The sequence below is a fragment of the Oncorhynchus keta genome, chromosome 2 (genome assembly GCF_023373465.1).
Source record: "Oncorhynchus keta strain PuntledgeMale-10-30-2019 chromosome 2, Oket_V2, whole genome shotgun sequence".
Classification (NCBI taxonomy): Eukaryota; Metazoa; Chordata; class Actinopteri; order Salmoniformes; family Salmonidae; genus Oncorhynchus; species Oncorhynchus keta.
The window spans coordinates 66,239,182-66,255,798 of NC_068422.1; the positions used below are offsets into that span (position 1 = coordinate 66,239,182).

The 16,617-nt window shown below is 42.1% G+C and overlaps 1 protein-coding gene across 1 annotated transcript in view; it reads right to left on the reverse strand.

The window, feature by feature from the left end:
* LOC118362318 (immunoglobulin superfamily DCC subclass member 3-like) overlaps nt 1-16,617 on the reverse strand; it is a 119,210-nt gene extending 102,593 nt beyond the window's left edge. The window contains exons 1-2 of the mRNA XM_052480851.1: nt 16,307-16,617; nt 6,286-6,591 (exon numbers count right to left, since the gene is read on the reverse strand). Coding sequence (XP_052336811.1) covers nt 6,286-6,591; nt 16,307-16,370 — 370 coding nt within the window. The 5' untranslated portion in view covers nt 16,371-16,617. The remainder of the gene's footprint in view (nt 1-6,285; nt 6,592-16,306) is intronic.

A 16,617-nucleotide genomic window follows, 5' to 3' on the forward strand; every position in this document is an offset into this window, starting at 1 on the left:
CTGCGAGATGCAAGGCCCTCCCCGTGACCACTTAGCCACCTCGGCCCCATTGAGCGGCGAGGCTGCATGGACACAACAGCACAGCAGTGAGCTGTCTCCTTCCTGGCCTGTGTTACACACAGGGCAGGAATCTAAGCCCTCTGCCAGCCTTTGTCTGTCAGTGTGTAACTCGACGCAGCACACAGAAGAGCTTTCAGAAACGCTTAACTGTACAGTATCACAAAGGTGCTGCTTTGATTGCTCCCCACGACCTCTGCAGGGAGAGGATGCCTGTGCATTTGAGTTACTATATTGTAGGCAAGTGTGTGTGTGTGTGTGTGTGTGTGTGTGTGTGTGTGTGTGTGTGTGTGTGTGTGTGTGTGTGTGTGTGTGTGTGTGTGTGTGTGTGTGTGTGTGTGTGTGTGTGTGTGTGTGTGTGTGTGTGTGTGTGTGTGCAGGGTTTTTAAAAGAATACTACACATTCAACTGACCCATTGTTCTCCAATGTAAGGCAGTGACATAAGCCGTTTTTTTTCTTCCACAGAAACACATGGGTTTGTCTATTGTTCTCCAGCACTGCACAGCAATGGAGCGCTGGAGCACACCACATCATCATTAACAAACATATGAAGGTACAGAGTTCAACACAAAGGGTCCTCTATTAGCCGTTAAAGGACAAAGGCTGCTGCACAAGCTTGGAGACCACATCAATTACTGTGGCTGCCTTACTTAAGACACCACCAACCCTCTGCTCTATGGTTATTTCACTGTTCAGTTACAACGACCCGAAGCCTCGTGAAGCAAGGAGACAAGACCTTCTGAAAATAACAAGCGCCACATAACATAACACATTCACTTTGAGACTAACTCCAGTGGAGGCTGCTGAGGGGAGGCCGGCTCATAATAATGGCTGGAATAGAGTCAGCGGAATGGTATCAAACACATCAAAAACATGGTTTCCATGTGGTTGAGACTAGAGGCCGACCGATTAATCGGAATAGCCGACTAATTAGGGCCGATTTCAAGTTTTCAAAACAATCTGTAATCGGCATTTTTGGACACCGATCATGGCCGATTACATTGCACTCCACGAGGAGACTGGGCAGGCGGACTACCTGTTATGCGAGTGCAGCAAGGAGTCAAGGTAAGGTGCTAGCTAGCATTAAACGTATCTTATAAAAAACGATCAATCTTAACATAATCACAAGTTAACTACACATGGTTGATGATATTACTAGTTTATATAGCTTGTCCTGCATTGCATATAATCAATGCGGTGCCTGTTAATTTATCATTGAATCATAGACTACTTCGCCAAACGGTTATTTAACAAGAGCATTTGCGAGAAAAGCACTGTCGTTGCACCAATGTGTACCTAACCATAAACATTAACGCCTTTCTTAAAATCAATACACAAGTATATATTTTTAAATCTGCGAATTTAGTTAATATTGCCTTCAAACATGAATTTATTTTAACTAGGGAAATTGTGTCACTTCTCTTGCGTTCTGTGCAACAGAGTCAGGCTATATGCAGCAGTTTGGGCTGTCTGGCTCGTTGCAAACTGTGTGAAGACCAACTTCGCCAAACGGGGGATGACTGAACAAAAGCGCATTTGCGAAAAAAGCACAATCGTTGCACGAATGTACCTAACCATAAACATCAACCCCTTTCTTAAAATCAATACACAGAGGTATACTTTTTTAAACCTGAATATTTAGTTAAAAGAAATCCAGGTTAGCAGGCAATATTAAACTAGGGAAATTGTGTCACTTCTCTTGCGTAGAGTCAGGGTATATGCAACAGTTTGGGCCGCCTGGCTCGTTGCGAACTAATTTGCCAGAATTTTACGTAATTATGACATAACATTGAAGGTTGTGCAATGTAACAGGAATTTAGACTTATGGATGCCACCCGTTAGATAAAATAAGGAACGGTTTCACTGAAAGAATAAATGTTTTGTTTTCGAAATGATAGTTTCTGGATTTTACCATATTAATGACCCAAGGCTCGTATTTCTCAAATCAAATCAAATTTGCTTTGTCACATACACATGGTTAGCAGATGTTAATGCGAGTGTAGCGAAATGCTTGTGCTTCTAGTTCCGACAATGCAGTGATAACCAACAAGTAATCTAACTAACAATTCCAAAACTACTGTCTTATACACAGTGTAAGGGGATAAGGAATATGTACATAAGGATATATGAATGAGTGATGGTATCAGATTGTGGAGCACATTCAGAGAGATCAGAGAGATGTGTGCTGGCCAGGTGTGGATACATGAGTAGATTCATTGTGTGACACATTCATTGTATCACTGTATATGAAATGTTGTTTGTAATACCAGCTCTACAGCTGACAAGACAAGACCTAATATTAGCCGTCCCGGTTCTGTGTGTTATTATGTTATAATTAAGTCTAGGATTTGATATTTGATAGAGCAGTCTGACTGAGCGGTGGTAGGCAGCAGCAGGCTCGTAAGCATTCATTCAAACAGCACTTTCGTGCGTTTGCCAGCAGCTCTTCCCTGTTCTTCAAGCATTGAGCTGTTTTTGATTTCAAGCCTATCAACTCCGAGATTAGGCTGGTGTAACCGATGTGAAATGGTTAGCTGGTTAGCGGGGTGTGCGCTAATAGTGTTTCAATCGGTGACGTAACTCGCTCTGAGAACTTGAAGTAGTTGTTTCCCTTGCTCTGCATGGAGCGATGGGTAACGATGCTTCGAGGGTGGCTGTTGTTGATGTGTTCCTGGTTCGAGCCCAGATAGGGGCGAGGAGAGGGACGGAAGCTATACTGTTACACTGGCAATACTAAAGTGCCTATAATAATAATATATACATCCAATAGTCAAAGGTATATGAAATACAAACAGTATAGAGAGAAATATTCCTATAATAACTACAACCTAAAACTTCTTACCTGGGAATATTGAAGACTCATGTTAAAAGGAACCACCAGCTTTCATATGTTCTCATGTTCTGAGCAAGGAACTTAAACGTCAGCTTTTTTACATTGCACATATTGCACTTTTACTTTCTTCTCCAACACTTTTTTTTGCATTATTTAAACCAAATTTAACATGTTTCATTATTTATTTGAGTATAAATTGATTTGATTGATGTATTATATTAAGTTAAAATAAAAGTGTTCATTCAGTATTGTTGTAATTGTCTTTATTACAAATAAATAAACACATTGGAAAAAAATTGGCCGATTAACTTGTTACTCCTACCCCCTACTTTTTCGAACATTCTGTTAAAAATCGCGCAACATTTCAGCGCCCTGCTACTCATGCCAGGAATATAGTATATGCATATGATTAGTATGTGTGGATAGAAAACACTCAGACGTTTATAAAACTGGTTAAATCACGGCTGTGACTATAACAGAACGTGCGTTTCATCGAAAAGCGCAGGAAAATCTGATCACTGAAAATGCGAAAATATATCCATGCGCCACTAGAACCCATTGTTGAATGTGAACCACATTAAATGGGGCCAAGGTTGCAATACCTACAGCTTTCACACGATGTCAACAGTCTTGTCATTTGCCTACGATTTGTTTCTTGGTCAAACGGACACAAGGTAGCGCCTTTCTTTCGGTCTCCGACCGGATATTTTGGTTGAGATTTACCCGGACATTATTTCCAGACATACAGCTATAGAATATACATCGCCTCGTGATCAATTTGATCGCTTATTAACGTTTACTAATACCTAAAGTTGCATTACAAAAGTATTTCAAAGTGTTTTGTGAAAGTTTATCGTCGACTTTTTTAATTAAAAAAAATTACGTTACGTTATAAAACGCAATTTTTTTCCTTGATCACAGTCTTCATAGATCGATATCTAGGCTATATATGGACCGATTTAATCTAAAAAAAGACCCAATAATGATGTTTATGGGACATCTAGGAGTGCCAACAAAGAAGATGGTCAAAGGTAATGAATGTTTTATATTTTATTTGTGCGTTTTGTGTAGCGCCGACTATGCCAATTATTTTGTTTACGTCCCCTGCGGGTCTTTTGGGGTGTTACATGCTATCAGATAATAGCTTCTCATGCTTTCGCCGAAAAGCATTTTAAAAATCTGACTTGTTGCCTGGATTCACAATGAGTGTAGCTTTAATTCAGTACCCTGCATGTGTATTTGAATGAACGTTTGAGTTTTAACGATTGCTATTAGCATTTAGCGTAGCGCATTTGCATTTCCAGATGTCTAGATGGGACGCCTGCGTGTCGGGTAGGAGCAAGAGGTTAACCGGCTTTTTTGGTCCTCCCATAATCGGTATCGGCATTGAAAATTCATAATCGGTCGACCTCTAGTTGAGACCACTACATTGACTCCATACCAGCCACTATTATGAGCCGGTCCTCCCCTCAGCAGGCTCTACTGGAATTACTCCACATTCTTATTGACCGAGTCACTGGTGCTTCCTGCTTTAGTTTTTGCTTGTAAGCAGGAATCAGGATAGAATTATGGTCAGATTTGCCAAATGGAGGGCGAGGGAGAGCTTTGTATGCATCTCTGTATGTGGGGTAAGGTGGTCTAGAGTTTTTTTTCTCTGGTTGCACATTTAACATGCTGATTTGAGTTTCCGTGCATTAAAGTGCCCGGCCTCTAGGAGCGCCGCCTCTGGATGAGCGTTTTCCTCTTTGCTTATGGCCATGGTTCCATTTCCTCTTTGCTTATGGCCATGGTTCCATTTCATCTTTGCTTATGGCCATGGTTGCAATGCTTAGCACTTGACGTGGAACTCAAGTGAATCCAAAAAAGGGCTTTGTTGCTAGAGCGGAGCCTAGAAAATTCATCTTGGTGCCAACAACCAGCTGAACAGGGCGATCAGCAACACTTTGAGATTACAGCAGGCACAAGAACGCAGTGTGAACGTCAAGTATAAAGGCTTGCTAATAGTAAATTACAGAGAAGAGTACAGATTATGAAATATTACAAGGGACAACACGAAGGGAGGGCAAAATCCAAAATGCTAATGTATCTGTGTAAATAAGGCAAACCATCAAATCCATCTCCCTGGCTCCCTAAGTCACTCATATTGGGCTCATCCAAACATAATGTGGCTCCAATATTAAAGCTTGGCAAATACAGTAGCCTGTTGGTTACTCTGACTGTATAGCCACGTATCCAGCAGCGGTCGGCTACATGAGAGACATTCTGTAGACATGGGTTGACGAACCCAATGTCAGATTTCACCACCTTCCAACAATAGTGATGGCAAAAAGTTCTGCAGATTTAAACTTAAACCTACATATTATTTAGTTATTGTATTCATATTCATTGTATTCATTGAGTCAAACTTGCTAGCAATCAACAAATACCTCTCCTATTACCAATGTTGGTAATATGTTGGAAATGGCTAATTATGCTTTTCAATAACATTGTAATAACATGGTACTACCATGGCAGTAATAACCCTGTAGCAAGGTTATTAAAGGAACACCTAGTAAAACTGACTATCCTACCGATCCCCGACTTCGGCGATGTCATCTACAAAATAGCTTCCAATACTCTACTCAGCAAACTGGATGCAGTTTATCACATTGCCATCCGTATTGTTACTAAAGCACCTTATACCACCCACCACTGCGACCTGTATGCTCTAGTCGGCTGGCCCTCGCTACATATTCGTCGCCAGACCTACTGGCTCCAGGTCATCTACAAGTCCATGCTAGGTAAAGCTCCGCCTTATCTCAGTTCACTGGTCACGATGGCAACACCCACCCGTAGCACGCGCTCCAGCAGGTGTATCTCACTGATCATCCCTAAAGCCAACACCTCATTTGGCCGCCTCTTTATAGTTCTCTGTTGACTGTGACTGGAACGAATTGCAAAAATCGTTGAAGTTAGAGACTTTCATCTCCCTCACCAACTTTAAACATCAGCTATCTGAGCAGCTAACAGATCGCTGCAGCTGTACATAGTACATCGGTAAATAGCCCACCCAATTTACCTACCTCATCCCCATACTGTTTTTATTTATTTACGTTTCTGCTCTTTTGCACACCAGTATCTCTACCTGCACATGACCATCTGATAATTTATCACTCCAGTGTTAATCTGCTAAATTGTAATTATTCGCCTACCTCCTCATGCCTTTTGCACACAATGTACATAGACTCTTTATTTTTTTCTACTGTGTTATTGACTTGTTAATTGTTTACTCCATGTGTAACTCTGTGTTGTCCGTTCACACTGCTATGCTTTATCTTGGCCAGGTCGCAGTTGTAAATGAGAACTTGTTCTCAACTAGCCTACCTGGTTAAATAAAGGTGAAATAAAAACTTACTGGCGGCCTGCACCCTGGCCCTGCGGCTCACCACCAGACCAAAGGAGTTCTGGCCCACGCACTCATAATCCCCTTCATCAGTTGAGCCGTCAGACTTGGTCCTCTGGAAGCGTCCAATCAGCAGAGTGCCGTTGTGGAACATGGTGTAGTATTGGTCAACCACCAGGAGGACTCCGTTCCGCCTCCACTGCGTGGTGATTGGTGGGATGCCGTCCACCTGACAGTGCAGCATGAGGGGCTGCTCCTGCACCGCGATGATGTCACTGGGCTCCAGCGTGAAGGACAGCTCTGCTCCCGATGTCACACCTACACAAATAGCAGAGAAATACATACGTTACACCTACACAGCTACACAGAAAATACACACAGCGCTCATGAGCAAACAGCCTTAGCAAGCTAGGTTAGAGTTTGGTCTCAAGAGAATTCATTCATTCACACTCACTAGCAAGAACATGTTTTTCAGCACAGTGACAATGAACGATCCACACCTACAAGCACAAGAGAATAGACAGCCAGGTGAACGTAGAAAGAACAGACTGGTCAATCCTTTCTAAACACAGAGCAACCATGGAGTTGTGGTTGCAGATATTGATGTGTGCTATAGATTAAAAAAGCACAATAACTGTACACTGTGATTACTGTGCATGCCACTGTCTGCCAGCTTCCAGTCCCATAATAAACCACCTTGATGTGCTGTTGACAATCCGCCTACCTATTGCCTTTGAGCCATGATGCACTCAATACTGTCTTGTTCTGCTCTCGCAACAAACAGAACACACCGCTGGCTAGTGATGGAGGAAAAACATTGATACAGAAAAACTACTCAACTGTCATACTTGTGTAAAAGTAAAGACACTTTAAAAGAAAATGACTTAAGTAGAAGTGAAATACTACTCAAGTAAAAAGGCAAAAAGTACTTTGGTTTATACTTAAGTATCAAAAGTAAAATGATAACTCGTATAGCGGCACAATTTCCTTTTTTAAATGTATTTACGGATAGCCAGGGGAACACTCCAACACTCAGACATAATTTACAGATAGCCAGGGGAACACTCCAACACTCAGACATAATTTACAAACAAAGCATTTGTGTTTAGTGAGTCTGCCAGATCAGAGGTAGTAGGGATGACCAGGGATGTTCTCTTGATAAGTGTGTGAATTTTCCTGTCCTGCTAAGCATTCAAAATGTAACAAGTACTTTTGGGTGTCAGAGAAAATGTATGGAATAAAAATTACATTATTTTCTTTAGGAATGTTGTGTAAAAGTTTTCCAAAGAATAAATAGTAAAGTACAGATACCCCCCAAGAAACCACTTAAGTAGTACTTTCAAGTATTTTTACTTAAGTACTTTACACCACTGAATATCAGGATATTATTTTTGTTGATATATCGTATCGTTTGACAATATCGCAATATTATTATTCCGCTAAATGGCTTCACCTGCACCAAAACTCCAGTATTTTTCCTTTAAAGCTTGTTCTTGTTCTCCATCATCTTTTTAAATAGGGAGGCAATTTGTTTTGGAGCACTATGTTTGGAACATCGAATCGCAATAAAATCACAGTATCTAATCACAATAGATATCATGAGAATCATGAGAATCGCAATACATACAGTATTGTATCGGCACATAAGTATTGTGACAACATCGTATTGTGAGGTCCCTGGTAATTCCCAGCCCTATTTCTGGGCCACATTGATGTTTCCTTACTCTGTTATCACCTGCAGGGCCAATCATCAACACCAAGAGCAAGGTGTCAGTGATGATGTGATTGTCACTTTGAAATCTGCTTCTTCTGCCATGGATAAAATGGAATTCAGAAGGTGTTTGTAGGCAGTAATAAACATTCATTTAGGACAGTAACTCAAACGACTGCATTTTGAATGGCTTGAATACAGGTTTGCTCAGATCAATAGTGGAATGCAACAGAGAGAGGGGTTTCGAAATGTCTGCTTTTCGAGAGACATGAGCAATGCCTTTTGAGGGCAGATAGAAAAAGAGGCTAAAGATTATGGCCAAGGTCACTGGGGACTGTTGTGTTTTCATCATTTTATCTGCTGCACTCATTTCATATTTGTCTTACAGTAACATAACTGGAAGATTCTTTCCTCTTCCCCTGACCTGGTGACATATGAGAGAGAGAGAGAGCTGATTGAGGACTCTCCATCTAGTGTCCATCTACACTGAACAAAAATATAAATGCAACGTAAAAAGTGTTGGTCCCCATGACATGGTTCCTGAGCTGAAATAAAATACATTTTCCACATGTACAAAATGCTTATTTCTCTCAAATGTTGTGAACAAATTTGTATACATCCCTGTTAGTTAGCATTTCTCCATTGTTAAGATAATCCATCCACCTGACAGGTGTGGCATATCAAGAAGCTGATTAAACAGCATGATCATTACACAGGGGCATCTTGGGCTGGGGACAATAAAAGGCCACTCTAAAATGTGCAGTTTTGTCACACAACACAATAACCACAGTTTTGAGGGAGTGTGCAGTTGGCATGCTGACTGCAGAAATGTCCACCAGTGCTGTTGGAAGAGAAATGAATGTTAATTTCTCTAGCATAAGCCACCTCCAACGTTGTTTTAGAGAATTTGGCAGTATGTCCAACCGGCTTCACAACCGCAGACCATGTGTATGGCGTTGTGTGGGTGTGCGGTTTGCTGATAACAACGTTGTGAACAGTGTGCCCTATCGATGGCAATTTGAATGCACAAAAATACTGTGACGAGATCCTGAGGCCCATTAAAAGTGCCATGAAAGTCAAGCTTAGCGGAGTCTTCTGCACCTCCGTGCTCTCAGTATCAGGTTTCAGCTGCTGAAAGACTAAGCACTAACAGTCCCTGCCTCGGACCCAGGAATCTGGGCGGGAGGGGCGGCACAGGGGTCAGCAGAGAGGACCTCCGGCGTCATCCCTCAAATCCCATCCCAGGAATACTCTCCTTTAAGTGCAGACAAGGAATGCATTGACATGCTCTCCTTTCTAAACCGTTTCCCTCCCTCCCTCTCTCTGCGAGGTAAGTAAAGCTCCTACGAGACCAAAGAGACATCAGCGCTACCGCCTCTGAAAAACAAAGGGGTGGTGAAATATTTAACCCCTTGCTGGCCGTGCTGCCTGCACAGAGCGCTCTGCTCCGCTGCCCCAACAAAGCCTGAGCGTTCCACACACACAGGAAGCCAGCGCAGTCAGCACAGCTACCAGTACATGAACAGCAAACGAAGAGAACGTGGGTACAGAGGCAATCAGTCACGCTTCCTGTCATGGGCAAAACAATGTTGGAAGCTAAAACACCCATTAGACACTAAGAAGCTTCTGGAAACAAATAAAGCGTTAGAGGATACACAAGTGTTACATTATACATATTCTTAGGAGACAGAGGGGCTCTGTTTCTGACCTCTGGATATAGAAGGGATGTTCATGCCAAGCTTTCAAAACTGTCACAGGGCATTACTAGATGTTATCCAGCATCAGAAAACCAGATAACGTCTCAATGCAAGTAGTATTTCGTCGCCCGTAGTAACATCAACAAACTGAATCTGTGTTATTATCATGTCAGTGATTTCAGCAGCAGAACATGGCTTTATTAAGGTATTTCACAGAGATGAGACATTCATGAATGCAATGCAGTGTGTCCTTTTAAGGTGAACAGGAAGCTGATGAATTCAATGAATGAGTTGTTTTTTAAATTAATAAAGCACGGAGAGAGAGCAGAGTCCTGCAGGTTTTCAAATGATAGCTTTGACTGATTGGCTCATCAATGTCATCAGATAGACTCGGAGGTCTGTGGACTCTCACAAAGCACTGATGACTGCCTCCAAGACATTAAACATTAATGTCCACATGGAACATTCATGACTGCTTCCAACACGGTCTTTGTAATCAACATGTATGAAAAAAAGGAGACGAGGAGAGGTGTAATAACAGACGGGTAAGAAGAGAGAGAGAGGGGAGAGAGAGAAACAGAGAGAGGTGGACAGCATTGCCAGCACATGAGCACAACAGAAGCACTGAGCAGCGAGCTAAGATATAGAGGGGTCAGGGTTATGGATGAGGAGGGGAGGGATGGCTGGCTGGCTGGCCATGCGTGTGTTGTGTGCTGTGCTGCTGGGTGCTGTGCTATGCTGTGTGGAATAGGAGAAGAGTGGCCAGCACAGCTGTAGATGCCAGAGGTCAGAGCAGAGCCACACTGTCAAAGAGAGAGAGAAAGAGGCACACACAAGTCAGGCAGACCCCTCCTCTTAATGCTCCCTTTAACAAGGGAAAGGGGACCCTGGGGTTTGGGATTACCACCGTGGGAGACCAGAAGCCTGCCAGGCTGAAAGAGACAACTGCTGGCTAAGTGTGGCTTGCGCTTGGGCTTACTACTGGCATTCAATAAAACCCACCGTGCTACTGTACGAAGAACTGGAGGGAGGGAGGCATCCACAGCCTCACAAACAAACTGCTGCATTTGGCTAAATAATAACCAAGCTCTTATCAACATGGTTAGTGATCAAGCGGTCAAAGCTGCATCACAGCACATTCTGTTGCGGAGCAAAAACACATAAAAGCTTGGTTTAATCAATCACAGACAGTGAGCATCCTGAACACTGCAGAACAATGCATACTTAATGCTCCCATAATTTCCTCCTCAGTAAAAAGCACTCCTGGGTAATTTGTCCCGTGTCACATGAGGCACTTCAATTTCAGCAGCCACTGCTGTTGTTGTCTAATCAGACCCATACAGCCACATATCTGGATCAGAGCATTACAATGCAATCAAGAGGCAGGTCTCAATTACAGATGCACACTCTCTTGAGAAGTGTGTAAATTGGACCATTTCTTGTCCTGCTAAGCATTCAAAATGTAACAAGTACCTTTGGGTTTCAGGGAAAATGTAGGGAGCAAAAAGTACATGATTTTCTTTGGGAATATAGTGAAATAAAAGTACAAGTTGTCAAAAATCGAAATAGTAAAGTAAAGTACAGATACCCTCCAAAAATACTTCAGTAGTACTTTAAAGTATTTGTACTTAAGTATTTTACACCACCGGTTGGCAGAATAGGCACATGTACAGGTAACTGCCAAAATAATGGAAACACTTGAGTAAATGAGGGATACAAAGTATATTAGAAGAAAGAAAGCTGGTGTTTCCACACAGGTGTGGTTCCTGAGTTAATTAAGATATCAACATCCCACCATGCTTAGGGCCATGAAGAATAGTGTCACATCCCTCCAATAGAGTTCCAAACACAAGTAAAATCTATACCAAGGTGAATTGAATCTGTTCTGGCTGGCCAAACAGCCTATTAAGACACTTTATGTTGGTGTTTCCTTTATTTTGGCAGTTACCTGTATATAGCTTCATTTACATATTTTAATACAATATTTCAGAAAATGTGTAATAAAAATAATCTCATATTTGTGTCTATATATAACTCGTAATGGACATTTTGATATACGTATATATAGATTTAAAAAATATTGTATTCAGTGTTGTGCCTGCCTGGCATTAGCCTATGGAGTATACTATCAAGGCTACATCCATAATGGTGTTTTTTCCTCTCTAAAGTAATAACAGAAATTACAATAAAATTATGGTTTTTGTGTTCAGCCAAGTTTTTCCTTCGAAATGGCTATTTCTGACAGCAGCCAATCAGACTCTGTAACATCCATAACGGAGGGTGTTACGGAAGTTTTTTTTAAACTATCGCTGACCGGAGCAAATCGTGGAGGTAAACGTCACACACCTCCACACCTCTGCTATTTTTACAGCACTTTGCCGTGGGAGATCAAAACATTATCTTTAATTCTTGGGTCGACCCTGTAAGTAAAGACTATATGATTGTACACCTATCCACAGGCATCTACCCATGTCAATTATGAATCATTATGAACCTTCCTTTTGCTCCTCATACTATAAACACACAGACACACGCACACGCACACACACACACACACACACACACACACACACACACACACACACACACACACACACACACACACACACACACACACACACACACACACACACACACACACAACAGGGTGCCCTTCACCTTTCAAAGCAATATGCTGACCCACAGACTTAATCACAACACCAGGAAGATGATATTGAAAAGGAATATCTACTAACAACGGTCCCAATATAAGCTCAAAGAAAATGTACATTTTATACAAATGACAACTGTGTTTGCATTGTGATGATGACTCACCCTGGCCAATGCATGAACTCCCACCTGCTTCAATCAGCAATATTCCTATGTCTAGTTCCCTCTAGTCCGGCGGTGACATGTGTCCATAACATTGTCAACACATGGTCATTCCCTATGGGATAGGTGCACCTGAGGTCTCTGTGTAGACTACTCATCAGTATCTTTCACCACACGAACACAGAAGAATAACAGTTGTGTGTGCAGGCTATAATTATATTACAGGGTCTCACAGGAATAACACAAGTAAACAACAATAGCATCCTTGTAGTGAATGCGACTAACAAAATCATTTGTTTCACGATGCAAATCCAAAAAAACAATTACAAACGATTTATGCTAATTGGGAGACATTGCTGTTGCTCAGCCAATATGATTTGTTTTGTCGCTGTTGTTGCTATTTGTCTTTATTTTGAACAAACATCTAACAGTGCACAGCCCTCTGGTCATACCTTGCAGAATGAAAAGAAAAAACAGACTGTTCTATTCAAGCTTCACTACAGCTTCTAACCATACACCTTCTTACCTAAGTGGTTTAATGTGGTCTTCCTCATATTGACTGAAACTTTAAACGGCACAAAAAGTGATTCAATCTTTGCAGGATTAGTGAAACAAATCAATTGAAGCTATTTGATTTCTCTCAGATGTGTCGGCTAGAATACATCACAACAACTCCCCTATAACACTCACTAGCCACACACAAAGAACTCAAAGGCCCCGAATTACCAATGTGTTTACACCTTCACTCCTCCTTCCTTACTACATCACTCCTCCTTCCTTACTCCTTCACTCCTCCTTTTTTACTCCTTCACTCCTTCACTCCTCCTTTTTTACTCCTTCACTCCTCCTTTTTTACCCCTTCACTCCTTCCTTACTCCTTCACTCCTCCTTCCTTACTTCCTCACTCCCCCTTACTTACTCCTTCACTCCTCCTCCTTTATACCTTCTCTACTCCTTCTTTACTCCACTCCTCCTTCCTTACTTCCTCACTCCCCCTTACTTACTCCTTCACTCCTCCTCCTTTATACCTTCTCTACTCCTTCCTTACTCCTTCTTTACTCCACTCCTCCTTCCTTACTCCTTCACTCCTCCTTCTTTATTCCTTCACTCCTCCTTCCTTACTCCTTCACTCCGCCTTCCTTACTCCTTCACTCCTCCTTCTTTACTCCTTCACTCCTCCTTCCTTACTCCTTCACTCCTCCTTCCTTACTCCTTCACTCCTCCTTCCTTACTCCTTCACTCCTCCTTCTTTACTCCACTCCTCCTTCCTTACCCCTTCACTCCTCCTTATTTACTCCTTCACTCCTCCTTCCTTACTCCTTCACTCCTCCTTCTTTACTCCTTCACTCCTCCTTCCTTATTCCTTCACTCCTCCTTCCTTACTCCTTCACTCCTCCTTCTTTACTCCTTCACTCCTCCTTCCTTACTCCTTCACTCCTCCTTCTTTACTCCTTCACTCCACCTTCTTTACTCCTTCACTCCACCTTCTTTAGTCCTTCACTCCTCCTTCCTTTACTCCTTCCTTACTCCTCCTTCTTTACTCATTCACTCCTCCTTCTTTATTCCTTCACTCCTCCTTCCTTACTCCTTCTTTACTCCTTCCTTACTCCTTCACTCCTCCTTCTTTATTCCTTCACTCCTCCTTCCTTACTCCTTCACTCCTCCTTCTACTCCACTCCTCCTTCCTTACTCCTTCCTTACTCCTTCACTCCTCCTTCTTTACTCCTTCACTCCTCCTTCTTTACACCCTTCACTCATCCTTCTTTACTCCTTCACTCCTCCTTCTTTACACCCTTCACTCCTCCTTCTTTACTCCTTCACTCCTCCTTCTTTACTCCTTCACTTCTCCTCCCTTACTCCTTCACTCCTCCTTCCTTACTCCTTCACTCCTCCTTCCTTACTCCTTTACTCCTCCTTCCTTACTCCTTCACTCCTCCTTCCTTACTCCTTTACCCCTCCTCCCTTACTCCTTCACTCCTCCTTCCGTACTCCTTCACTCCTCCTTCTTTACTCCTTCACTTCTCCTCCCGTACTCCTTCACTCGTCCTTCCTTACTCCTTCACTCCTCCTTCCTTACTCCTTTAGTCCTCCTTCCTTACTCCTTTACCCCTCCTCCCTTACTCCTTCTCTCCTCCTTCCGTACTCCTTCACTCCTCCTTCCTTACTCCTTCACTCCTCTTTTCTCACCCTCCATACTACTGCTCCAGCCTTTACTGGAAATGTGATTACATGGGTGGTGTGTTCCTGTGGGTCTCTATGGCATGATGCTCATCATAAAAGCATCCCTCTATCCGGGTTACATGCTGGGAAATGGGGCCTCGCATTGAGGGACTAAAAACTGTCAATCATACTGAACAAAGGAGCCAAGAACATTTTAAAAAGAAGTTCATCTGTACAAATATTCTCCTCAGCGGGCAATAACTGCTGCCTTTTTATTCATTCTCACAGCAATAAATTGACTACACAAAGACTCAGTCAATTAAAGATATCTCCCCCTATGACAGATGATAAGCGCAGCAGTGTTCAGTGCTCGGATAAAAAAAAAGAAGGCTAATATGCTCTATGCAGACAAGTGCAAGTATCACTGCTATTATGTCAAATGTTTAATATTGGGTTGTAGATTAATTACATTTTAGATTAATAACACAAATACCTACCTACACAATATTTAAATGTACTTTTCATAAGTGGCGGGGAAAAGGAGGCAGAGAGATGGCAGAACATATTGGGAATGGCAATAAATGGCAATAAAATGGAATTTCAAAAGTTATAACATTCCATCAATGCATGAAAGGCTGGTTTGTGTGTATCAATGGTAAGGATTCATAGTGACCACAGCCAACAAAGAAAGGAAGGAGATACTCGTTTTTCAAGCAGTCTTTGGCACAGAGAATGTATTTGGCACAAACCAACACAACAGGACACACACGCACGTGCACACGCACACACCCAAGAACCACATGGACCATAATGGGTATAAACAATTATCATTCTTATTTTTAACACATTAGATTAATAGGATAGCCTACTTAAACATCATACAATCCCAATCATAGAATAACCTATTGTTGTTGTTATTATTATTGTTAGGCCTATTATTAGGCTATTATTAGTATTATCAATATCATCATAATTATGATAATAATTAGCCTACCACTGGTTCAAGTCGTAGGCTACAATGGTAGGAGCCTATATCATCATCATCATCATCTGCCTATATCATTTTCCGGCTCTGAGGTTTTTACACAATTATGTATCAGACCCTATGTGGGTTAACCTATGTGTTTTCTAGGACGGAGGCTGCTGCACGTGGCAACAGCACAATAAAACAATAGGGCGCATGGATTCAAGATTCATTTTTTTAAGCAACAACCATGTTGTTATATAGGCTAATGTGAGAATATTTTCAAAGAGTGTCAAACAAGTTCGTGCCAGCTACACATCACCACCGGCTCAAGAGTGAGATCATTGATACAGAAATATCGGGTTCTAAATTCCATTAGCACACATTCACAAAACACACTAATATAATACACATGCTGCATGGAACTGAATTCCCCAAATGAAGATGAACGTTCAAGGAATAAACGCAAGAGAAGAATATGGTCAAGTTCACGTCCAGCCGAGATGCTCCTATAGTTTCGTCCAACCATGTCTGCAGCGGAGACCGTCTAGAAATATAGGGCTAGATATTATGCACTATCTTTGGTCTGCAGCACCCGCTTCTGATAGGGGCAAAAGGCGGTTCCGTTCCCAAAAGGTGTTATCCTGCAGAGGTTGTAGTAGCCTAGAAAGGATATCAATAAACACTTACCGACTAAAGCGTTGAGGAGCAATCCAAAAATGCATGGAACAAGGCAGAGCCTTCTGGTAGCCATTTAATCACTTTGAAATATATTACGATACTAAAAACAACGTGAGGCGATCGGAAGAAAAGAGACATACAGCTAGCTCTTCATGTTCATGAACTACAACAATTGGTGGCTCGCAGGGGTAGAACTTGCTTGCGCCATTTTGCACATCTATCAGGAATCTGTCAGCATCTCGTGCTCTCTCCTCTATATCCCAGTGTCGCTGCCTCACACGCATATCCACGTTGTAGCTTTTCCCACGAACTACACTCTT